Source organism: Panthera uncia, chromosome C2, assembly GCF_023721935.1.
Source record: "Panthera uncia isolate 11264 chromosome C2, Puncia_PCG_1.0, whole genome shotgun sequence".
Classification (NCBI taxonomy): Eukaryota; Metazoa; Chordata; class Mammalia; order Carnivora; family Felidae; genus Panthera; species Panthera uncia.
In genome coordinates this window covers 71,043,039-71,068,628 of record NC_064810.1, presented here as the reverse complement: position 1 = coordinate 71,068,628, position 25,590 = coordinate 71,043,039, and the positions used below count along the sequence as shown (strand labels likewise).

The 25,590-nt window shown below is 46.8% G+C and overlaps 3 protein-coding genes across 3 annotated transcripts; 2 read left to right on the top strand and 1 right to left on the bottom strand.

Moving 5' to 3' along the window:
• Positions 1 to 6,419: 6,419 nt before the first annotated feature.
• PIGZ (phosphatidylinositol glycan anchor biosynthesis class Z) lies at positions 6,420 to 12,339 on the top strand. The gene is given in 3 exon segments (XM_049628358.1): positions 6,420 to 6,503; positions 6,505 to 6,631; positions 9,519 to 12,339. Coding segments are annotated over 3 exon segments (1,779 nt in total). The 3' UTR covers positions 11,087 to 12,339.
• A 2,622-nt stretch (positions 12,340 to 14,961) lies between these two features.
• Positions 14,962 to 15,739, bottom strand: NCBP2AS2 (NCBP2 antisense 2 (head to head)). Its single transcript, XM_049628357.1, has one exon. The coding sequence runs from the start codon at positions 15,692 to 15,694 to the stop codon at positions 15,395 to 15,397; it is 300 nt and encodes a 99-aa protein (XP_049484314.1). The 5' UTR covers positions 15,695 to 15,739; the 3' UTR covers positions 14,962 to 15,394.
• On the top strand, positions 15,718 to 25,444 carry NCBP2 (nuclear cap binding protein subunit 2). The gene is made up of 4 exons (XM_049628356.1): positions 15,718 to 16,001; positions 21,302 to 21,483; positions 24,576 to 24,714; positions 25,231 to 25,444. Exons 1-4 carry the CDS (start codon positions 15,924 to 15,926, stop codon positions 25,300 to 25,302), a joined length of 471 nt encoding a protein of 156 aa, XP_049484313.1. The 5' UTR covers positions 15,718 to 15,923; the 3' UTR covers positions 25,303 to 25,444.
• Positions 25,445 to 25,590: the final 146 nt, after the last annotated feature.

Sequence of the window (25,590 nt, the reverse complement as noted above, 5' to 3'; positions counted from 1 at the left end):
GTCAGACGCTTAACCGACTGAGCCACCCAGGCACCCCAGGATTATTATTATTTTTTTACTTGGCACATTGGTCCATCTAAACCTGGCGGGGAGAATTCTCCCGAGTGTCTCACCTAGATTCCTCCTAACTTGCAACCGTGCCCTCCCTGCTGCACCATTTCTGCTGTCCTCACTCTGGCCATCCCACCCCTTTCACTAAATAACTTGTGACCTGAAGATCTCCTCACTATCCCATTGTGGCATAGGAACTGAGGCCACTGGGAAGGATGTACCCCTGACCATTTTTTGGTTTTAAGCATGGAGATGTTGGGAAGGGACACATACACAGTATGAAATACATAAGGCATCACAGCTGGGGTGTATTGTGAATTTCCATGCCCAAAGGGAGGGAGGGCCAGCAGCAGCTTTAACCACAGGATGGGGACTGTGGAGGACAGTACAGGAGCTCATTTCCTCTGCCCCTTTTGGCTGTTAGAGACCTATGTGTGTGTGTCTAAAAAACAAAAAAAGTAGGTGCTCACCTTTTGTATTTAATACTGAAAGTGATTCAAACAGAAAAAAATAAAAATAAGAAATAAATATTAAAATGATATACAGTACTAGGAATACTAAATAAAAGAAAGCTCATATAGCTATATTAACTATATTAATATCAAAATATTTTAGGAAAAAAACACTAGAGATAAAAAAAGATAACTGTATTATGGCAAAATGTTCACTGTTCTAAGAATTCTAAACTTTTTTTTAAAGATTTTATTTTTGGGGTGCCTGGTGACTCAGTGGGTTAAGTGTCCGCCTCTTGATTTTGGCTTAGGTCATGATCTCACAGTCATGAGATTGAGCCCTGCATCGGGCTCTGCACTGTGCCACAGAACCTGCTTGGGATTCTCTCTCCCTCTCTCTCTGCCCCTCCCCGATCATGTCCGAATGCTTTCTTTCTCTCTCAAAATACATAAATAAACATTTAATTAAAAAAAAAAGATTTGGGGTTGCCTGGGTGGCTCAGTCGATTAAACATTCAACTCTTGATATCGGCTCAGGTCACAATCTCATGGTTCGTGGGTTCTGCACTGATAGTGTGGAACATGTTTGGTACTCTCTTTCTCTCTCTTTCTCTCTGCTTGGGATTCTCTTTCTCCTCTCTGCTCCTCCCCTGCTCGCTCATTTGCATGCTCTCTCTTTATTATTTTATTTTTAAAATTTTTTATTATTTTATTTTATTTATTATTTTTAAAAATAAACGTTTTAAAAAATATTTATTTTTAAGTAATCTTTATACCCAATGTGAGGCTTGAACTTATAGCCCCAAGATCAAGAATTGCATGCTTTACCAACTGAGCCAGCCAGGCACCCCAACAATTCTAAACTTATAATTTATAAAAACAATGACACAGCTTCAAAACTGAGCTAAAATGACAAAATTACAAGAAAGACTAGACAAGTTCGCTACTCATGAGCTATTTTTTGACACACATTTCTGTGATTTGTAGAATAAGTAATGGAAAATCATTAAAGATATAAAAGGTTTGAGGAACACAGTTAACAAACTTGATCTAATGAACATGTGTAGAACTATGTATCCAATAACTGTAGGATATATGGTGCTCTCAAGCATCCACGGAATGTCTACCAAAATGGACCATTAAAAAGTAAATGTTGGAGGGGCACCTGGGTGGCTCAGTGGGTTAAGCATCCGACTTCAGCTCAGGTCATGGTCCTGCGGTTTGTGAGTTTGAGCCCCATGTCTGGATCTCTGCTGTCAGCACGGAGCCTGCTTCAGATCTCTGTCTCCCTCTCTCTGTGCCTCTCCCCTGCTGTCTCTCCCTGTCTCTAAAAATAAATCAACATAAAAAAAGGATAAAAAAACATTAAAAAAAAAAAAGAATGGGGCGCCTGGGTGGCTTGGTCGGTTAGGTGTCCGACTTCGGCTCAGGTCATGATCTTATGGTCCGTGAGTTCAAGCCCCGCGTCAGGCTCTGTGCTGACAGCTCAGAGCCTGGAGCCTGTTTCAGATTCTGTGTCTCCCTCTCTCTCTGCCCCTCCCCTGCTCATGCTCTGTCTCTCTCTGTCTCAAAAATAAATAAGCGTTAAAAAAAAATTAAAAAAAAAAAAAGAATTCCTACACATACTAAGAAAAAATGGTCGGAAGGATTTCCACAGAAGAACAAAAATGTTCCACAAACATTTGAAAGGTGTTCGACCGCACTGGTATTCAGGGAAATGCATGTAAATACCCAAAAGATTCACAAAATCAAAATGTTAGAGAATCCCAAGCATAAAGGAGCATGTGAAGCAGTGGGCACTATAATATTTGCTGGCTGGCAGGACCTTTGGAAAAAGAGTTGGGCATTCTTTAATGAAGTTGAAAGCCTGCACACCCAAGACTCAGGGGTTCCATTTCTATATATGTACGTCAGAGAACTCCTGTATAAGAATGTTTGTAGCAGCAGCATTCGTAGGAATAGAAAAATGTGTCGACACTCAGAGATGCTCTAGCAGATAAACAACAGTAAGAAGACGGGGCGCCTGGGTGGCACAGTCGGTTAAGCGTCCGACTTCAGCCAGGTCACGATCTCGCGGTCCGTGAGTTCGAGCCCCACGTCGGGCTCTGGGCTGATGGCTCGGAGCCTGGAGCCTGTTTCCGATTCTGTGTCTCCCTCTCTCTCTGCCCCTCCCCCGTTCATGCTCTGTCTCTCTCTGTCCCAAAAATAAAAAATAAAAAATAAAATGTTGAAAAAAAAATTTAATAAAAAAAAAACAACAGTAAGAAGAATAAGTAAATTTTAGTCTATATCTCTATATCTCCAGTGGAATACCACAGGGGAACTACAGCTACAGGGAACACCATTAACAGAATGTTGAGTACAGGAAGTGAGTCACTGTTAAGTTGCATAAAGAATTCTCCCATTGGTCTAAAATGCAAACACAGTTATAAACACTGAATTATTTAGCGTGTGATAGTCCGTTTTTGTGCGTGTCAGCTTGACTAAGCGATAGCCCCCAGTTAGTCAAACATGAATCTAAATGTTGTCGTGAAGGTATTTTGTAGATGCAATAAAGGTCCACAAACATTTGACTTTAAATAAGGGACGTTATTCTAGATAATCTGTCTAGACCTGAGAGAATCAGTTGAAAGGCCTTTGGAACGAACCAAGGTGTTCCTGAACAAGAAGCTTCCCTCCTCTACGAACTACAGCTTTATCTCCTCCCTAGAGTTTCCTGGTCTTCCTAACAGTCTACCCTATCGACTTCAGATTTGCCTAGCCAGCCCCACCAAGTGCATAAACCAATTCCTTGCAGTAAATCTTAATGTATATCTCCTACCAGTTCTCTTTCTCTGGTTGAACCCTAAGATTTTGTTACTGTAAGGGTTCTAGAGGAACAGAATCTTAAAGATGAATTTTTTGAATAGAGGTTCTGGGTTTTCTAGAATTGGTTCTCTAGCCTGATTGTATTTGATTTTTTTAAATGTTTATTTATCTTTGAGAGAGAGAGAGAGAGAGAGTGAGCAGGGGAGGGGCAGAGAGAGAGGGAGACACAGAATCTGAAGCAGGTTCCAGGCCCTGGGCTGTCAGCACAGAGCCCGACACGGGGCTCAAATGCACGAACTGTGAGATCGTGACCTGAGCTGAAGTTGGACGCTTAACCAACTGAGCCACCCAGGTGCCCCTAGCCTGATTAGATTTAAATGACTCTATTTCAAGTGGTAAGGAGGGCACTGGTAGTCCATGGAGTGATGTGGCATTAGAGATACCCCAGGGAAGGTTTTGGGTGACGTGTATATGATGCCTTTGCTGGGCTTCAAATTCCCAGCTCAAGGTCCTCATAAAATGACTTTTGCATGCCCTGAAAGAGACCCTTCTCCCCTATTACCTGCAGGGCTGAAACTGCTGAAAACCAAACCCGTAACATCATCCTGTGAGCTGTTAAATTACAGTGCACTTTGAATTCCAGCCTGGAAAGAAAGTTAAAGTGAGGGCTTGTAACCAGGGCACAGAGGTGCAAGAGCTCCTAGCTCTGAGGATCCAAAACAGACCAGATTCAGTCACTCACCACTGACAAAATCCAAAGGCAGAGAGACAAGTGTGGTTGAAACAGAAAAGGAACTTATTTCAGGGAGGCCAGCACTGGGGAGACAGTGGACTAACATTGTGGGTACATGCGGGTGGGCAGTAAAGGTCAGGTAGATCATTGTCTTGGGGTCAGACACATGGGGTCTTGCTGGCTCAGGGCAGTCCTTATTGCTTTCATGAAGGGGTATCTTTGGTTCCCACCACGGGATGCTTTGCTCCCAAGGTCTCTTGCCTGAGTTAAGGGATAAGCTGGAAAGAAGAATTTGATCAGTTAGAAAGTACAGACTAAGGTCAAAATGGAGGTACTTGAAGTTCTTTTTCAGGCATTGATTGGGAAGGAATGGGATCCTTGACTGCATTCCAGCATTAAGTTTGGCCTCACCTTATCTCTAAAAGTCAGGATAGTCACTGGTTCTGATATGCCCCGATTCGAGAGACCCCCGAAAACAAACCACCAGAGTCCAGAGTCAAAGCCAAGCGGCAAGGGTAATTTATTGCAGGTTTGAACCCGGACCTCCGCGCACTCGTTACCGGTGACGCTAAGAGGTCCCGAGCGAGGATCTTACAGCTTCTTTTATAGACAGGCACAAACAAGTTAGGGATTTTTCCTGGTTACAGAGCTGTTATTGGTTGACATTTAAATTTGAACACTCAGCAGAACTTGATTGGTTCCCGCCTTTTTTTCAAACCACTCAGCAGAACTTGATTGGTTCCCGCCTTTAGGTCAGACCACAACCGGGCACGCCCTGGCTGGTTCTGGGAATGGTGGGGGGGGGGGGGGGGTGGTCTTTTCTTTGCAGTTGTGAATTTTACTCAAATGTTTCGGTAATGACAGGTTGGTATTGGGTCCTAAGGACCATCTGTTGGATCGTGTTAACTCGGTCTTTGATTCTCTTAGTCTCTCAGTTCTGGAAAAAGAGTCTGTACAATGCAGTTCGAAAGTTCGAGGAGAGGCTGCAAAAAGTTATCTTTCAAACTCCTTGAAGTGTTAGTGAGTGTCAAGAGGCTCCTTGTCAGGATCTGCTAGATTCCTGTTCTGTTGCTTCCCTGTCTCATCCCTGCTATGACACATTCCACCTGAGAACAATAGCTGTTTAAGGTCAGGCTTTAAAATATATGGGCGCCTGGGTGGCTCAGTCGTTAAGCGTCTGACTTTGGCTCAGGTCATGATCTCATGGTTTGTGAGTTCAAGCCCTGCATTGGGCTATCTGCTGTCAGTACAGAACCTGCTTTGGGTACTCTGTATCCCCCTTCTCTCGACCCCTCTCCCCATTTCACTCTATCTCCAAATAATAAATAAATAAATAAATAAATAAATACCTTCATAAAATATCAAAGTCAGGAAACAGTCATCATATGTATTCTTGGAGGAGAGTCAAACTTGTTTTTCTGTTCACCAGAGATGATATGCGGGTGCTGATATATAGGTTCATCATGTAAAGGGCTCAGATTCCTACTGATTTTTGAGTCCAGGGAGTGAGAATCCTGAGCAAGAGAAAGTGTCTTTGTGTGCCCAGACTGCTATAACAAAATACACAGACTGGGTGGCTTATAAACCATAGATTTATTTCTTGCCGTTCTAGAGCCTGGGAAGTCCAAAATCAAGGTGCGGGCATGGTGAGGGGCCCTCTCCCTGGCATATAGTCCACACTTTCCCAAGGTGCCCTCACACATTGGAGAGGATGAGGGAGTTCTGTGAGATCTCTTTTATAAGAACACTAATCCTATTCAGGAGGGCTCCCTCCCGAAGTCCCCACCTTTCTGACATTATTACATCGGGCATTAGGATTTCAACATATGAATGGGGCAGGGCACAAACATTCAGGCCATAGCAGTAAGTTCTTATCACCTTCCGAAAGGTCAATTTCAGGGTGTGTGAAGGTTGGAGGGAGTGACTGGAGACAATGGGGTCAAATAGATTTTATGTTTGCAGGGAAATGGATGGAATGCATTGAGGTTCCGACAGTTTTCACATGGGCAAGAGACAGGCTGCCGTGCCTGTGGACAGGAGCTGGTGAACAGGATGGGGCTGTGAGAACCATATTTGGAGGGTCTGCAGATCCTATTTGCAGATAGACTCTTAACAAATATGGTTAGCAGTGACCAGGTCATTCAACAGAGGTCTCACTTTCCCTATATGTAAAATGGAGATAATAAGACCCACTGTCCCGAAATGTAGAAAGGACAAAATGAGATACGGGTGTTAAGTTCCTACTACTTAACGGGCACTTAGTAATTAGCAGCTATTATTAACATTTTTATTGTATGCAAACCCATTTTGAGTTTGTCCAGGCAATTGGACGTCTCATAATTTACCTTATAACTAACAAACGCTATCGTCAGCAGATGCAGATCTGTGGAACCAGAATTGCGTCTGGAGCAACTGAGAAGCCATTCTAGGCTCTTGGCCCAGTGTCTTGGCAGCAAGTTTGACCTGAAGATGGCACTCAGGGCCCTGTGGGGCAGCCTCAGCCTGCTCCGTCTGCTGTGGTGTCTCCTTCCGCAGACGGGCTATGTGCACCCAGATGAGTTCTTCCAGTCACCTGAGGTCATGGCGGGTAAGCTCCCTGTGTGCGGTTAGGATAAGTTGCCACAGAGTCTGGACTATTGCTGATTGGATATTCAGTGGGGAGGGAGAAACATGTCTGTGTGGACGAGTAGTAATTCCATGAGCCTCTCTGGAGTGAGAACTTGGGAGTGGGGATTTCGCATCTCCTCCCTGACTGGTGACATTGATTTTCTGGATGATACTAAGAAAATGCCAGCCTCTGATGTTTTCTTGCTTGGACCAATAGCACAGGTTATTCTGAATGAAAGCAGTTTTGTACTATTCAGTGGAGAGATTTTAGAGTTGGGCTTCCCAGATGCTTAGGGAAACTTACACAGGATGTGGTCTGAGATCATGAAACTTTTCTTCTCTGGGTTCATATAAGGGCTGAGGGAATCCAGGCCTGGAATGCTCACGTGTTAGAACGTATCTGCTGGGTGGTGTAGGACACATCATGAGGATGGTTGCCAGAGACCTTGAGGCTTTTCAGATGCTGTGGGCACATGGCTTCTTTCTCATGGTTCAAGATGGCTGCTTGAGCTCCAGCCATCAAGTCTAAAATCAAGTCTTTCCAGCTATTGGAAAGGAGATGGGCATGCCTGCTCTCTTTAATGGACATATTTTGAATGTCACATACTTTTTGCTCATTTCCATGCCATTGGTCAGGATGTATTACACGACCACACCCAGTTGCAAAGGATGCTGAAAAATAGTCTTTTTTTTTAAGATTTTATTTTATTTTTTTTTTAATTAAAAAAATTTTTTTTTAATTTTTTTTAATGTTTATTTTTGAGACAGAGAGAGACAGAGCATGAACGGGGGAGGGTCAGAGAGAGAGGGAGACACAGAATCTGAAGCAGGCTCCAGGCTCGGAGCTGTCAGCACAGAGCCCGATGCGGGGCTCGAACCCATGAACCGTGAGATCATGACCTAAGCCGAAGTCGGACGCCCAACTGACTGAGCCACCCAGGCGTCCCTTAAAAATTTTTTTAATTTATTAATTTTGAGAAAGAGAGGCAGAGCTTGAGTGGATCAGGTGCAGAGAGAGAGGGAGACATGGAATCCCGAGCAAGCTCCAGGCTCTGAGCTGCCAGCACAGAGCCCAACACAGGGCTCCAACTCATGGACTATGAGATCATGATCTGAGGTGAGGTTGGATGCTTAACTGACTGAGCCACCCAGGTGCCCCTAAAGATTTTATTTTATGTTTTAAAGTTTGTTTGTTTGTTTATTTATTTTGAGAGAGAGAGCAGGGGAGTGGCAGAGAGAGAGAGAGAGAGAGAGAGAGAGAGAGAGAGTCCCAAGCAGGCTCTGAATATCAGCATGGAGCCTGATTGTGAGACCATAACCTGAGCCGAAACCAAGAGTTGGATGCCCAACTGACTGAGCCACCCAGGCCCCCCATAAAGATTTTATTTTTAAGTAATCTCTGCACCCATTGTGGGACTCAAACTTACAACCACAAGATCAAGAGTCACATGCTCCACTGACTAAGCCAGCCGAGTGCCCCTGAAAAATACTCTTTATATCTGACCAACTATATGTGGTCAGATATGTGCCCAACTAAAGAGATGAAGGAAGGAGGGAGGGAAGGAAGAAAGAAGGGAGGGAGGGAAGGAAGGAGAGAAGAAAGGAAAGAGGGAGGGAATGGATGGATATTGGGGAGGCATGCATCTATCTCTGTCATAGGGCTCAACAGGTGGATTCATTTCTTAAGGTGAAAGGTCCAGTCTTTTCCACACTTTTTAAAAACGTGGCCACTAAAAAAAAGCAGCCAGGTTGATCTGATCCTAGATTTTCTGTTTCCCTTTCACCTTCTGACGTAGAAAGAGAAAACAGCCAAGAGGCCATAGGAATAAGTAAAATAAGTAGGAGAAGCAAAGAGCCCTAAACAGCCAGCAGTGTTAATCAGGCATGAGATATTGTGGCGCTTGGAGCTGAGATGCAGAAATTAAGAGTTGGTTTCCCTCACCCACCCCTCAGAACTCTGGGACACTGGGGCACAGGGGCACAGACCAGCCCCGGGGAGCAAGCAGGTTAATTACATAAGTACTGCTTGAATACATTTTTCTTCTAAAAATCTTAAGTATCATAGGCAACACTGAAGTCACTTCTGACCATAACCACAACCGCTCGTTTCCTTCCCCTGTCTCACATGCCTGTCCTAGATGACAACCATCAATCACAGAGACGGGTTTTTGACTCTGATGTTGGAGGCTTTAGCACTCTGTGACTGGAGCCTCCCCCTGCTCTCCCCACACCCTGCCCAGGGCACAGTGTCCCCTCGCTTCCCAGGCATGGTTCCTCCTGCCCCCTTCACAGGGGGATCTCGGAAGGGCTGCTCAGCCTATGTTCATTTCTGTTGCTGCTTAATAAATCATGGTTCTATAAATCAGAAGTCAGGTAAGGGCTCTCCGCTCAGCATGTCACAAGTCTGAAATCAAGGTCTGGGCCAGGCTGAGATCTTGTCTGGAAGCTCTGGGGGGAAATCTGCTTCGAGGCTCATTCTTGTCAGTTGGACAAATTTGCCGCTATGGAACTGGAGGCCACCCACATTCCCTGCCAGGGGCCCTCCACCTTTGAGCCAGCAGTGGTGCACCAAATCCCCATGGTTTGATTCTCTGATGTCCTCTTCCACCACCAGCTGAGAAAACTCTTTGCTTTCAAGAGGCTCGTGTGGTTACGTCGGGCCCACACGGGGTTACCCCCTGTCTAATGGTCAGCCATCCTCTGTGACATAACCTAACCACAGGAGTGACAGCCACCATCTTCAGAGTCCCAGGGATCGTGCAGGCCATGTTCACTAGCGGCTGGGAAAATCTCGGGGCCATCCTAGAATTTTGTCTCCCACGTGCCCTGAGCTTGGACCTGGCTCATCTCCACTTCTCTGTCCGCAGAGGACATCCTGGGTATAGAAGCTGCACGGCCATGGGAGTTTCACCCCACCAGCTCCTGCCGCACGGTGGTCTTCCCACTGCTGACCTCCGGCTCTGCCTTCTGGCTGCTCAGGCTCTGGGAACAGTGGGGGCCATGGCCGGGCCCGGTGAGCGGCTACGTGCTGCTGGTAGGACCCCGGCTCCTCCTCACTGCCCTCTCCTTTGCCCTGGACATGGCCGTGTACCACCTGGCCCCGCTGTGGGGGGCGGAGCGCTGGAACGCCCTGGTCCTGCTGTCTGGTTCCTACGTCACTCTGGTCTTCTACACAAGGACCTTCTCCAACACCATCGAGGGACTGCTCTTTGCCGGGCTGCTGGTGCTGGTGTCCCCCCGGTTAGCTTGGAGCCCCACACCCAAGAAGCCTGCTCCAGGCCCCTGGTGGCACAGCTGGCTTCTCGGGGGCGTCGTGGCTGCCGGCTTCTTCAACCGGCCCACGTTTCTGGCCTTTGCTCTGGTCCCGCTCTTCCTCTGGAGCATTTGTGGAGCCACAAACCCTGGCTTCAAGTCACTGACGAAGGAAGCCCTGGAGCTGCTCCCAGGGGCAACCCTCGTGGCAGCGGTGTTTGTGGCTGTGGACAGCTGGTATTTCTCCAGTCCATCTAGATCCACTACCCTTGTTCTGACACCCGCCAACTTCTTGTACTACAACCTGGATCCTCAAAACCTGGCGAGGCATGGCACACACATGCGGCTGACTCACCTGGCCGTCAACGGTTTCCTGCTCTTTGGGATGCTGCATGCCCGGGCCCTGCAGGCTGCGTGGCAACAGCTGCAAGCCTGCCTCCAGGCCTTTGCACGAACGGGCTTCCCGCGGGCTCTGGGCAGCTGGAGCCTGCTGTCCAGCCCCAGGCCTTGCCTCCTGCTCCTCTACTTCATGCCTCTGGCCCTGCTGTCTGCCTTTAGCCACCAGGAGGCTAGGTTCCTGATCCCCCTCCTGGTCCCCCTAGTCCTGCTTTGCAGTCCACAGGCCCAATCTGTGCCCTGCAAGGGCACCCTGGTCCTCTTCAACAGCCTGGGCGCCCTCTTCTTCGGCTGCCTGCACCAGGGAGGCCTGGTGCCTGGCCTGGAGCACCTGGAGCAGGTGGTTCACGCACCTGTGCTCCCAAGCATGCCTACCCACTACACACTCCTCTTCACCCACACCTACATGCCCCCCCGGCACCTCCTGCACCTCCCGGGCCTGGGCTCAGCTGTGGAGGTGGTGGACATGGGTGGGACGGAGGACTGGGTCCTGTGCCGAGCCCTGAACAACTTCACCAGACAACCAGCCTGCCAGGTGGCTGGTGGGCCGTGGGTCTGCCGCCTTTTTGTGGTGACTCCTGGCACCACCAGGCCTGCCATGGAGAAGTGCCATTTCCCTCTCAAGAGTGAGGCACTCCTGTTTCCCCACTTGACCCTGGAAGACCCGCCAGCCCTGTCCTCTCTGTTGAGTGGGGCTTGGAGGGACCATCTCAGCCTTCACATCTTGGAACTGGGGGAAAAGCCTGACAACGTGACAGAAAAGTCACTGCCTAAGATGCAGCCATAGGTGAAGGCACCATTCCACCTTCTATGTGGGTAGCTGGGCTGGGACAGAGCCCTGATTCTCTTCCTTTCCTTTCCCTTCCAGAATTCCCACCACTGCCTCTCCTGTGCATAGGCTTTGGCTGCTCTACCTTCGGGGTAAGCTGGCACCTTTTTCCCCTTAAAGACCAAAGATCTGACCAGTCACAATCCTGATGCGAAAGTCCCCAAAGAACCAACCACTGGTGTAACCAATGGCGCCTAATGTCTGTTCCTGCTCTGTTTCTTCTAGCCGCTGTGGTGTTGTGACATGTAATAGCACCTGGTTATGAAAAGAGAGATTTGCTAATGACATTCCTGAATGACCTCTCTCAAACCTTCCAGGATGCCTTACTTCCTGCTGTCCTGATAACCCTCTGGCTTCCTAGATACCTGGGAAGGAGGCAGTGGGGTGATGTAGAAAGACCAGGTAGTTCAGACTCTGGAGACCAGAGTTCTAGTCCGTGGTTTGCCTGCCACTCACTGGCTGTGTGATCTTAAGAAAGCCCCTTCCCCTCACCTAGCCTCAGTTCCCAATCTGTACAATGGATGAGGGGATCTCTGAGGTTTCTGCCAGCTGACACTATGGCATGCCTTGGTCTGCAGCACATGTCCCCTGGCTAAATATGCATATCTCTCCCAAAGCTCATTAAGCATAGACTGGCGGTATATTTAAGGGCACTCTGATGCCTGCTGTCTCAGCGTTTTGTTATTACCGAGACAAGTAGTTCTGGAACTTTTCTCCCCACCTTCTTCTACTCCTGTCCATGAGAGAGGTGGTAGGACAGCTTACCCTTTAAAGACCATTGTCCTTCCTCAGCCCACCTGAGTGGGAATGGAGAACACACAACGCTGTTAATAGCTGGTTGCACTTGAGAGCAATCTGATGCTACCAGAGACTTCTTAAAAGTGGTCTGGTCACTCTCTAAGCTCATAGCCCCCGTCTGAAACCTCTTCACAGGATGAAGAGCAAACCCCATGCCAAACCAACACCTGCTCTGGTAGAAGCCATCATAGCCCCACGCACGATGCTCTCCACATCTAAAGGCACCTGTACCCATCCACTGGGAACGCGAGGAGCTCTGGCACTAAACCTGTCCTCATTCTCCCTGCTCAAGTCTCTACCAGCTCATAAGAGGCACCCAGGCCACAGAAATCAGTGAGCTGGAAATCAGTACAGAGCAGGAGACCAAACCTGGGCATTTTTCTAGTCCTGTCTTCTGCTGGCTAAGGCTTGGGTCATCCCTTTTTTTTTTTTTTGAGGGGGGGGGGGGGGGGGGGGGGGGGGTGGGGAGGTGGAGAGGATCCCAGGAGGGGCAGAGAGAGAGAGAGAGAGGAAAAGAGAGAGAAGTGGGGCTCACCCAAAGCGGAGCTCATGAACAAGGTCATGACCTGACCTGAAGTAAGATGCTTAATGATTGAGCCACTGAGGTGCCCAAAGCTTGGGTCATCTTGAACCTACAGCCCTTTCAGTCATGCTGCCCTGGGACTCCTGCTCGTTTTAGTGCCACACCCTCCTCATGACTCCAACCCTGAGGAAGAGGAAAGTCAGTGGATGCTAGTAAATGTTTACCAACCCATTCTCTGGGGGCAAAAAAGCCCCAGTTTGTAGTATTTGCCAATTTTTGTGGTATAAATACTCCCGCCTTGGCTGATTTCAAACTACCAAAATGATGTTACTGAACTCCAAGTTGGGAGGAAATGCCAAAGATGTGCTCTCAGGATCCAGTGGAAGTTGGCTCTAGCAAACTACTGGACATTTCCCTCCTTTAAATTCTATAGTATCCCTTCATTTAAATTCTATAGTATCCACCATTGTGGTTTATGTTTCTATGAACCTCTGATGTGTCTTCCTATCCTTAGTGCCTAACATCATCTCTGGCACTTATCTGCTTACTTTGCAGCCCAAGTGCCACCTTGGAGACACTCCAGACTCTAGGGTCCCAAACTCCTTTGGACTTCTTGGGATTTTTGCATCTTCCCTGAGTTGGGTCCACAGTCTCAGAATTCCCTGGAGGAACTGTTGGCATAGCAGTCCATGTAGATGGTTAACGGTCTGACTTCTAATATAGTTGTCCATAAAGTGCTGGTATCTAGAGGCACATGGGTGGCTCAGTCGGTTAAGCGTCTGACTCTCGGTTTCGGCTCAGGTCATGATCTCACAGTTTCATGATTTTGAGCCCCACACAGTGCTCTGGGATGACAGTGCAAAGCCTGCTTGGGATTCTTTCTCTCTCTCTCCCTCTCTGCCCCTCTCCCACTCATGCTGTCTCTGTCTCTCTCAAAACAAATAAACTTAAATAAAAAAATCCACTTAAAAAAAAAGGTACTCATATCTAGGTCTATGTGGCATCAAGGGTTGAATCAGAATTGCCCTGCAGGATAGCAGGAGGAGTTGCTTCCTGCTTCACTTTCTGGCAGAACTTAGAGCTTGAAAGGCATGCTGGAAGATTATTGCCACTGGGAATGGTGGGAAGAATTTGGTCTGTTTCTTTAGTCATAGGGTAATTGGTGGGATGGCAAGCCAGTGACTACAATCCCTGGAGGCTTCTCCAATGAAGTGCGGAGGCATCTAAATCACCTGTCACTATACTCTGGTTTCTCTTCAGATCGCATAAATCTTTCGCCTTTTAAATCACCTGTCACTAGAATAGAAAGGACTCTTGTTTTCTCTCTCTCTGCTCGGACTCCCTCTACAAAAATGGAGGGAACTTACTTCTTATACACTTCTTCCATGAGAAATAAACAACTGTCCCTCTCTCTTGCTTTTTTTCCCTTTCTTACCAAAATGGCCAGTTTGTCTAGTAGCTTCATGGCTTCCTACAATGCTTCCTTTTGCTGTCTGCCAGTCTGGAAAAAGACCTACCACTGAGTGTGCTGACCTGTGTTGAGGGTAGGGGATCCAGCTGGAGACTGCTAATGTTCTGCTGCTCTGAGATCGAGACAAATGAGTGAGATTGAGACCAATGAGGCAGAAAGGCAGTAGAAGGAACAAGGTCTTCAGGCTCCTCATTGACAGCCTCAAAGAAGAATCCAGAGTTGTCTCTGGTCTGGGAGGACTTGTTCTTTGATAGGACAGGGGGTAGGATGCCAAATCAGGACTTTGGTCATCAGGACAGTGGAACTTCTGGCCGCAGAGAGGATTAAATAGCAGCACCTCTGATGGGATATCAAATCAGAAGTATGAACATTAGGAAAGCTACTTTAGCTTCTCCATCCCCATGGGAGGTCTCTGGCCATATCCAGCTCCCTCTCTGTGACTATAAGAAAGGCCAAAATATAAATTCTTGCTGGTCACCAGCCTAAAAGCATCTCCTGTGGCTTCAAATTCCCTAGATTGCATGATTAGCTGTGGAGCCTAACTAGAGGCAATCAGAAATTCAGTCAGAAGCCTCAGATGACAAGACATTTCTGTATACCATGGATTTCCTAATCACGGGTCCATTAACTGGGCCATAGTCTTGATTGTATCCCAAACCCTCTAAAACTGGGACTAGGAATCCAGGCAGCTTGTTCCATGGTAGGCAGTGGTCCTAACGCCCAGTGGTGACTTCTGGAGGAAGGAGGTCCTGGCGTGAAGGCAGGCATTGAAGGCCAGGGTAAATGCTGCAGAGATTTGTAACTAAGGACTTAGGCCCTGGAATCAAACTCATGTATTCACATCCCACTCTGTAAGGATGTAACCTACACTGCCTCATATGAAAGTGGTTGTAAAGTGTGAGATAATCCACACGGAGTGCAATTATCAAGTGCCAGCACAGAATAAGCATTCAAAATGCGTTAACTAGTATTACCATGGGCCCATAGTCCCCAGGAACCCTAGCCCATCTTGCCAGAGAAGTACCACACTCACATCATTACTCAGCTCATCCATTTAATCAGAGGATTTGGGCAGCTGCAGGTTTGTCCTTCCATCCATGCTCCCCCCCTGGAAGTAGCGCGCTGCTCTGTGAGTGCAGAGGTAGCAGCATCTAGCACGAGTTTTAGTCCCATTAGCAGAGGGCACTCTTTCGGCTGTGGTTTGGTTCATAGCTCCCTGTACACGGTACATCAGGGCCCAGCCTATCTGCTTCTGTCAGGCTTCGGGGCTTTCTTCACATTGTCCAGTCGGATCACAGGGCTTCACCGGGGATGTCGGTTTGGCCTGGGCTCCCTGATGAATGGAACCCCAGAAGGCCGACAATCTGAGTCAGAATTCGAAGCCGTGCACAGTGCCCACGGTGACTCCTTACCGCCGAGGCCTGTGTCGAGCCCAGAAAGGAAAGCCGGTGACCTTGATCGGGCCCACGTGGATTTAGGGGTTTGCGCCTGGGCCCCTCTGGCTACCCGGGGGTGACCCCGGGCGGTCCCGGAGGCCGCGGCGCAGCTCCTGAGTGAAGGTGTCTTTGAAGCGGGCAGCGCGGCGACCTAGGGAACCCGCGGGCCCAGCCGCGAGGGCTCGAAGGCGCCGGGCTGCGTCCTGGCCGCGGAGCTGGGCCTGCAGCAGTGCGAAGGCTGTGAGCTGCGCCGCACGCCGGATGGGCTTAGACTCCGACAGACGCTCCACCAGCTGCGGGCTGTAGAGCAGCGCGGCCAAGAGCCGCCGAAGAACCATTCTCAGAGCGACCCGGAACCGAGAGGCCACAGCTCTTGCTTCCGACCGACGACTCCCCAAAACGGACCACGTCTGCGCCCGCCCCGCCCCGTGACGACACTACCGCGCTGGGATTGGTCCATAGGATATCCACCTTCTGCGGCCGCTTCAGCGCGTTTCCGCTTCCGCCGCCGCCGCGGCTGCCTCGTTGATCCCTGAGTGGCGGCGTCTTCGTCTACCTCTCTGCACTATGTCCGGCGGCCTTCTGAAGGCGCTGCGCAGCGACTCCTACGTGGAGCTGAGCCAGTACCGGGACCAGCACTTCCGGGTGAGGGAGGCCGGGCCGCGAGAAGGAAGGCCCAGGGCCAGAACGCCCAGAATCGGCTTACTGTTGTCTCATTGTGTCGTTTTCCATTCTTTGGTTTCCCGAAAAGCGAAATGAGGCCCGGTGCCTCCTGGGGAACGGATGCTGAAAGGGCGTTTAGATACCACTGAATGCCTTTATCTCATAGAGAATTTGAGGCTCATTTTCCTTTCCCTTGCAGCTGCTCCCTGCAGAGGGGTTCCAGCGGCAGTAGTAACGGTGGCTTGCGTTTTCACAGGCAATGGCCTGGGAAGGTGACTTTGTGATATGAGGGGCAAAAGGTGTCCTTTTGACACCTGGAGGGAGTATGGAGGGGCGCTTTCCTGACCCAGGTACTGGGACTTTTTATTACTTTTTTAATTTTTAGAGAGAGAGCAGAAGCGGGGAAGAGTTGCAGAGGGGGAGAGAGAGGGCAAAAATCCCAAGCGGTCTCCCTGCCCAGCGGGGAGCCCAGTGCGGGGCTCCATCCCGTGACCCTGGGATCATGACCTGAGCTGAAATCAAGAGTGGGAAGCTCAACTGACTGAGCCACCCAGGTGCCCCTAAGTGCTTTTTTATTTTAAGTTAGATCAGCTTTTTGTCGTCGTGGCCCTTTCCTTCCTTGGCACAGTAGATTGGTCCTACAAAGTTCTGCGCAGTGGGCTGGGAGACACAAAGTTCAGCCTTGTCTCCAACCTTAAGGAGCCCTCGGAGTGGGAAGGTGGACCATCCCAGCTAGGCACTTTTAAGTGTCTAGGTGTCCAGATCAGAGAACTGCTGGGTTTCAGAAGAGGGAGGTTTTAGTTTGTGGGAAAAGGAAAGGCTGCAAATATTCAAGGTGGGCTGTTGAGTATCAGCAGAGGCAGTGTTGAAGTGGAGCAACACTCATCAACCACTGGTTATTTCGTAAACTTTTATCGAGTGCTGTTGCCGAAACTGCTAAGTCCTAGAGGGAGAGGGAATATTGTTTCCGTACCCTTAGAGTTTATAATCTTCTAATAGGGATTGTAAATAGTGGCAAGTAATCATAATCTAGAGCAGAAATGGCGAGGATAAGGGAATCCTGTGAAGGTTCAGAAAAGGAAGACAGCTTGTGACAGGAAAGGAGGGACGTGTTTTCAGAAGAATGTGGGCAGGGGTACCTGGCTGGTTTAGGCGGTTAAGCCTCCAACTTCGCCCTGCATCAGGCTCTGTGCTGACCGCTCAGAACCTGGAGACTGTTTCAGATTTCTCTCTCTTCCTCCCCCTCTCCCCCTCTCCCCCTCCATCTCTCCCTTTCTCTCTCTCACCTTCCCCCTCTCTCTCCATCTCCCTCCTCTCAGTCTCCCCCACCCCCTTGCATTCTGTCTCCTTCTCAAAAATAAATAAAACATTAGAAGAGGGTGGGCATGGAGAATGCAAAAATGTGTTAGTAGGGTAGGGAAAAGGAAATTTTGAGGCCAAATTGAGGATGATCTTAAATTCATTCACTAAGCCAGCCGTTTTTTTGTTTTTTTTTTTGTTTTTCAACGTTTTTTATTTATTTTTGGGACAGAGAGAGACAGAGCATGAACGGGGGAGGGTCAGAGAGAGAGGGAGACACAGAATCGGAAACAGGCTCCAGGCTCCGAGCCATCAGCCCAGAGCCTGACGCGGGGCTCGAACTCACGGACCGCGAGATCGTGACCTGGGTGAAGTCGGACGCTTAACCGACTGCGCCACCCAGGCGCCCCAAGCCAGCCGTTTTTAAATGCTTACTATATGCCAAGCAAGATTTTCACTTCTATCACTTTTACAGTTCTCGTTGCTTTAGAAAGTTCCCTGCATCATAACCATCTTGAATTTCAGGTATCCTATGAGATTAAAACTGTGAAAAGTTTCAACTTTTTCTGTTATTCATCTGTGTGGTCTGAGGGACCTGTAACTTTATTCAGATAGTAGTAAGATACTATCATGAGGAATTTCTGGTGTTCCCTGAATGGAACCCACATGAATATTCCTTAAGTAAGTACTTACACCACAGTTGTCTTAAGCTGTAGCTGTTTGTTTGGAATAGGCTATTTGTTTGGATTACTTACATGTGTGAGAAAAGTAGAATTAAAAAAAGAAAAGGCCTCCTGGTAATTTTAATAAATCAGTAACAGCAGTGATACAAATAAGGTGAATCTACTTTATCTAATGCCTCATTCCAAAGCTCTGAAAACTCAGGGCACCGGGGTTGCCCGGTTGGTTGAATATCCAACTCTTGATTTCAGCTCAGGTCATGATCTCACAGTTTGTGGGTTCAAGTCCTGCGTGAGTTAGAGCACTGTTAGCGCAGAGCCTGCTTGAGATTCTCTCTCCCTCTCTTGCTGCTCTTCCCCCACTCTTGCATGCAAGCAATAAATCAAACAAACAAACAAACATAAATAAATAAAATTGATGTTTATTCTTGAGAGAGAAAGAAACTTGGAGCGGGAGAGGGGCAGACAGAGAGAGAGGGAGACACAGAATCCAAAGCAGGCTCCAGGCTCTTGAGTTGTCAGCACAGAACCCGATGTGGGGCTCCAACTCACAAACCGTGAGATCATGACCTGAGCTGAAGTTGGATGCTTAACGGACTGAGCCACCCAGGCATATTTTTAAAAGGGGTGCTGGGGTGGCTCAGTCGGTTAAGTGACCAACTTCAGCTCAGGTCATGATCTCGTGGTTCACGAGTTCAAGCCCCACATCAGGCTTTGTGCTGACAGCTCAAAGCTTGGAGCCTACTTTGGATTCTCTGTCTCTGTCTCTCTGCCCTTCCCTGCTCACTCTGTCTCTGTCTCTCTCTCTTTTTTTATTTTTAATTTTTTAATGTTTATTATTTTTGAGAGAGACAGTGTGAGTGGGGGAGGGGCAGAGAGAGAGGGAGACACAGAATCTGAAGCAGGCTCCAGGTTCTGAGCTGTCAGCACAGAGCCTGACACGGGGCTCGAACTCACAAACTGTGAGACCATGACCTGAAATGAAGTCAGACGCTTAACTGACTGAGCCACCTGAGACGCTTAACTGATAGAGCCACGTTAATCTATCTGACGCTTAACTGACTGCCCCGAAAACTTGTTTTTAATGTAGAATGACTTGTCCTGTGTACTTTTTTTTTTTAATGTTTATTTATTGTCCTGTGTACTTTTTTTTTTTTTAATTTTTTTTTTTCAACGTTTTTTATTTATTTTTGGGACAGAGAGAGACAGAGCATGAACGGGGGAGGGGCAGAGAGAGAGGGAGACACAGAATCGGAAACAGGCTCCAGGCTCCGAGCCATCAGGCCAGAGCCTGACGTGGGGCTCGAACTCACGGACCGCGAGATCGTGACCTGGCTGAAGTCGGACGCTTAACCGACTGCGCCACCCAGGCGCCCCTGTCCTGTGTACTTTTTAAGGAAGTATGGGATTGGGACTAAGACTGGGTTTGGATTCCAGCTGCAACTACTGAGTAGCTGTATGACCTTGAATAAATTACTTAACTGTCTTTTCTCAGGTGTAAAATAGGATAATAAAACAGGACCTACTTCGGGATACCTGGGTGGCTCAGTTGGTTAAGTGTCCAACTCTTGGTTTCAGCTCAGGTCATGATCTAACACTTCCTGAGTTTGAGCCTTACTGTCAGCTCAGAGCCTGCATGGGATTTCTCTCTTGCATGCACGTGCTCACTCTCTCTCGCTCTGCCCCTCTCTGACCTTCCCCTGCTCACACACTCTCTCTTTCAAAAGGACCTACCTCATTCTGTTCTGAGAATTAAATGCGATTCATAGGTGGAAGTCTCTGGCCTGTGGTCACTGGAGGAAGATATACCTGTTTCTTGTGTATGAGATCTATGTATATTCATACTTAAAAAAATAATAATTTGGGGGCATCTAGGTGGCTCAGTCCATTGAGTCTCCAACTTGAGCTCAGGTTGGAATCTTGTGGTTTCATGGGTTTGAGCCCGGCATCAAGCTTGCTGCTGTCAGCGCAGAGCTTGGGATCCTCTGTCCTTCTCTCTCTCAAAAATAAGTAAACATTAAAAACTGTAATAATTTGGAGCATATCCTTCACATTGTTCTGTACCTTTTTTCAGTGTGCTATCTTGGAGATGTTCCTTATCGCTGCATGTGGTTCTACTTTTTTCTTGGGGCTGCATAGTTTTATATTTATTGATGTACCATAATTTATCTCATCATTTTCCCCTTGATGTGAGTTCAGATGGTTTGTCTTTTCCTCTGTTCTACCACTGAACGTGATCACATGAGATCTGTTAGTCTGAGTGACCACTGTGCTACAAAGCATTCAGAGACCAACAATGCAAAGTCTTATTAGAGTGAAGGAAGCTGGATCAACATTATATAGAGAGTAGTAAGTGAAGAAGGGAGGCCTCTTGGGAAAGTGCTCTGGGGGCCTGAGTGTGGATCTACCCAGCCACTTTCCAAACTGGAATACCACTGTATGGTTGGTGTTAGAGCCCTAACCTGAGAGCCTGAGAGCAGGTCAGTGGGTAGGGCTTCTATTTGGTCAGCATCTGTCCTGCCCATTGTGGAGGCTAGAAGAGGAGATCCAAGATGGCCAACTAGTTTCTATGCCGGCATATAAAATACTAGATCTAGCCCATGATGAGTCCCAAGTATTGTGAAGTGTGTTGGCTGAAGGCCAGTTATGTTTCTGTCTCTGGCTTCATCCTGTCTTCCAAATTAGGAAGGCTGTCAAGAACATAAGCACTTGTTTTTAGTGATTATTACATTTTCTCCTAAACTCAGAAAAATCTATGAGCATGTAAACCATCTCTTCTCTAGGAGAGTATTATAAGGGATACCCTGTCTGAAAATGCATTTATTTTTCACTACAAAAAAGACCTTTCTAGTGTATTAAACTTGAACAATGAGAGAAGGATCTAATGCTGAGGATATGGAGTGTGCACGGAAAAGGCATGCCATTGGGAGCAGTGTGTTACAGAAGGACGGCTACGTGCAACATGACTCAAGTTGTGGCTGTCTCCTAGAAGCAGTCTGGACCTGCAGATGTACCTCCTAGAATGTGAACACCTGTCTTTCTCTCTCTCTCCCCTCTCCCTCCCTCCCTCTCCTCCCCTCTCCCCCCTCCCCCCTCCCCCCCTCCCTCCCCTCCCCCCCTCTCTCCCCTCCCTCCCTCCCTCCCTCTCCCCTCTCTCCTTTTGGCAAGGAATTTGTGGTAGACTGGGATGATGAGAAAGAAGCTGATTCCCAAATCAGAACTAATTGCCATACTTTGAATACTGTTTAAGCAGGACTCTTCTTAGATTGTGTTGCTTAACTTTTTCTCTATTTGAAATTCCAGGGTGACAATGAAGAACAGGAAAAATTACTGAAGAAGAGCTGTACGTTGTATGTTGGAAATCTTTCCTTTTACACAACTGAAGAACAAATCTATGAACTTTTCAGTAAAAGTGGCGACATAAAGAAAATCATTATGGGCCTGGATAAGATGAAGAAGACAGCATGTGGGTTCTGCTTTGTGGAGTATCCTTCCTATGTGTCTGGCATAAGCTATTGGATGAGGGTGGGCCTAGAGTGGCTAGTCACCTGTTGAAAAATTGAGTGAGGCCATCCACTAATTAGCATCCCTGTACTTAACCTCTCCTTCTTCCTTCATCTCCCTCTTAACTTCCTGTCCAATGTGTCTACACTCTTGAATTGTGAAAGCTGGTAACATTTACATCCTGTTCTGAAATCCATGCTTTTGTTTATAACTGATTCTTTAAGAAACAATCTGTTGACAGTATATGCTCGTGATATTTACAAAAGTCCAAAGCGGGGGCACCTGGGTGGCTCGGTTGTGTCCAACTCTTGATCTCAGCTCAGGTCTTGAGTTCAGGGTAGTGAGTTCAAGCCCCATGTTGGGCTACACGCCCACACTGGGCGTGAAGACTACTCAAAATGGGGGCGGGGTGGGGGTGGAAAGCTGACCAAAAGCTGACCAAAAGTTCAAAGGGTATAGTGAAAACCTCTGTACTATTCTAAACCTAGAGCCTGTTACCAGTCTCTTGGGTATCTTTCCAGAAGTGATCCTGTGGATATGTAGTAGCATACTGCATGCACTAATTTTTGCCCTCTACCTTAGAGATTGTTTTATGTTAGCATATGTAGGTGTACCTCTTTTTTAATGGCTGTACAATATTTCATTATGTAGATATATAGAACTTGATTTTATAGGTCAAAACCAAACAATTTACTTCTCTGGAAATTGTATAAATGTTGGACTTCCTGGATTTATCATTTGGGGGGTTTTTCCCCAATATTTTCGTATTTGGTCATTTTGCTTTATATATTCTGAGAAATTTCCCAGACTTGATCTAACAGCGTGTTTTTAAAAACTTTTTTTTGTGTCCCAAATTACCATTTCTTTTTTCTTTTTGGCAGGTTGTATTTATGCTGTAAATTTTCCTTAAATGTCTGGTGATCCCTAGGTTTCTGATCATAATCAGGGAAAGGCTAAGGCTAACTTTGTAGACCCCAGCAGATCTTCTCTCTCAAGTTTCTGCCTTGCCTTTGGGATGTGTGGGTTTCCCAAATGCTAGTATGAAAGGGATTTTATTTTGTCATAATAACTTCAAAGACACTGCCCTAACCCTAGTTCCTCCAATTTGTTCAGAATTCTGTCACTCTCTTTTTATTTGCCTAGGATTAAATGCCTTCCTGCTACCGGGTCGTCTTCCCACATATAGACCTTTAATTAAACCGTTTGCTGTCTCACACTTGTAAGAACCTCATGTGTTTGCTGTCTCCTTTAAGCTTCTTCAAGAATATTTCAAACTGTGACTTTCATTCATCAGCAGTCTTCCATCAGCTTTTGTTGAATCTCTGGTTTCCTGATGGCCTTTTCTGTTCTTTGGGTGTATCTTTTCTGTCATTTTAATTGGGTCTTGAGAAGGAAATGAGGAATATGCTCACTCTGTCAGCTTGAAATGGAAGCCCTACTTAACCTATTCCAAACTTGTGATTTTGGTATTTGATTTCTAGGCTCTGCAAGCTTCTTCCATTCTCCTGTCAGTCACAGAGGACAAGAGTGCTCAGATTTTATATCTGCCTCTTCACAGGGAGAACAATGAGAACACAAAAAGCAAAGAAAATCTACCTTATAGTTAATAATCAGTCTGCCTTGGCTTTTGCATCTGTCTTGTAGGTCAGAGATTCACAATCATAATAGCAAATACCCAAAGGAAAGGCTGCTGTGGACAGTGGTTTCTCTGTTTGCCCTTTTCTCATGTCATTCAGCAAAAAAGTTATTGAATGCCTCTTCTGTGCCAGCAGTGTAGGTGTTGGACACTGGAATTTCTGCAAGTGCTTCCTTACCTGTGTAATTAAAGACATAGAGGGAAAGGGGCGCCTGGGTGACTCAGTCGGTTAAGCATCTGACTCTGCTCAGGTCATGATCTTGTGGCTTGTGAGACTGAACCCAGCTTCGGGCTCTATGTTGACAGTGCAGAGTCTGCTTGGGATTCTCTCTTCCTCTCTCCCTTTCTCTGCCCCTTCCCTGCTTGTGCATGTTTTTGCTCGCTCTCTCAAAATAAGCCTTAAAAAAAAAAAAAAAAAAGACATGGGAAAAAATCTAGATCAGCATTTCCCTGAACCCAGCCAATGATCATAATTGCTTATGGAGGTTTTTTTAATATGTAGATTTTTAATGTTAATTTAGTTTGAGAGAGCATGCGCATGAGCAGGGGAAGAGCAGAGAGCGAGAGAGAGAATCCCAAGGCTCCCCAACTCTCAGCATGGAGCCCCACGTGGGCCTTGAACTCACGATCCATGAAATCATGAACTGAGCTGAAATCAAGAGTTGGATGTTTGAGCCATCCAAGTGTCCCTGGAGATTTTTTTTTTTAATACCACTCCAAAGATAGATTTAGTAGACCTAATTAAATAGATTTGGAAACAACTAACCTGATAGAGTCTTTCCTTCTTTTTTTTTTTTTTTTTTTTTTTAATTTTTTTTTTCAACGTTTTTTATTTATTTTTGGGACAGAGAGAGACAGAGCATGAACGGGGGAGGGGCAGAGAGAGAGGGAGACACAGAATCGGAAACAGGCTCCAGGCTCCGAGCCATCAGCCCAGAGCCTGACGCGGGGCTCGAACTCACGGACCGCGAGATCGTGACCTGGCTGAAGTCGGACGCTTAACCGACTGCCTAATGAAATGCAATGGCAATTCCATATGCACTGTAATCTCTTTTTTATTAAGGTTGTTGAATATACAGTTTCAGATTTGGATGCTTTTGTTTCTTTGGATAAGAAGTGTGCAGTTTGTGATCCAAACCTGCACTGAACATATTTATACTTTACAAACCAAAATATGGGGACAGTGGGACCAAATCATTATCAGCAAGATTCTCCAGGAAATCTGTCAGTAGCCCTGGATAAATCTTAGTTGACCCTGTTAGTGCTTTTGGACCAACCTCAAACAAGCTTGTGCAAGCCAGATTACTGTCTCTGAAATCTATTTGGTTGGATTTGTTTTTGTATTCTTTCTTATCTCAGCTTCATTTAGATGTTTCCTGTATTTCTAAAAATGTTTGGAGAAATGCTATATAGTGTTCCTTAATACTTCCACTTAAGATACTATTCAAGAGCAGATGCAGAAAATGCCATGAGGTACATAAATGGAACTCGTCTGGATGACCGGATCATTCGCACAGACTGGGACGCAGGCTTTAAGGAGGGCAGGCAGTATGGCCGTGGGCGATCTGGGGGCCAGGTATGCAGGAAGGTTCTCTTGGCTCAGGGTTTGCCTGGGATTTCAGTCCTAGTGACAAGATTTTGTCAGTTTGTGTTTGCTCTTGTAGAAAATAACTTTGTGCCTATAACCCTCGCTTGAAGGGAATCTGAAAACTACCCATTAGGATTGGTAAATTATAGATTGTATACATTTTCACAAGCAACCATCATTGGACTTCTGCCAGGGCCTAGATATTTTGTACCTGCAAGTGTCTAGAACAAAAGGAAAATGCACTGAAATAAGTTCTAAGTTTTTATTTTAAAAAATAGCCTAACTTGAATAATCTTTGGAGTATGCTACTTTTGAATGCTGGTGAAAGAGTATGAGCATAATGTTTGGTAAAAAACTGTTAGTAGGGGCACTTGGCTGGCTCAGTCAGTAGAGATGTAATTCTTGGTCTTGGTTGTGAGTTCAAGCCCCACGTTGGGTGTAGAACTTACTTTATTTGCTACCCCAATCTTCTCTATAATGTAACTTGTGTTCTTTCCAATTAAGGTACGAGATGAGTATCGTCAGGACTATGACGCTGGGAGAGGAGGCTATGGAAAACTGGCCCAAAACCAGTGAGTGGTGAGAGCCCCATCGTGAAAACTCAGTCCTTTGGCCTGTTCAATTTGCCATTCATTACCCAAGGTCTACAAACCTGTCCACTTGTACCATGCTTTGATCAAGGTCTCTTCTGAGCTGGAAGCCTTTTCCTGGTTTTCCTACTATTAAAGGACAGAATCCAAAAGAATGCCTTTAAATCTGTAGTCTTACAGTCTTGGCCATGTGTCAGGTTACCAGGTCAGAATTTGTGTTCCATGGCAACAGATTCGATCTATGATGTTGATCTGTCAGCCCCAAACACCACAC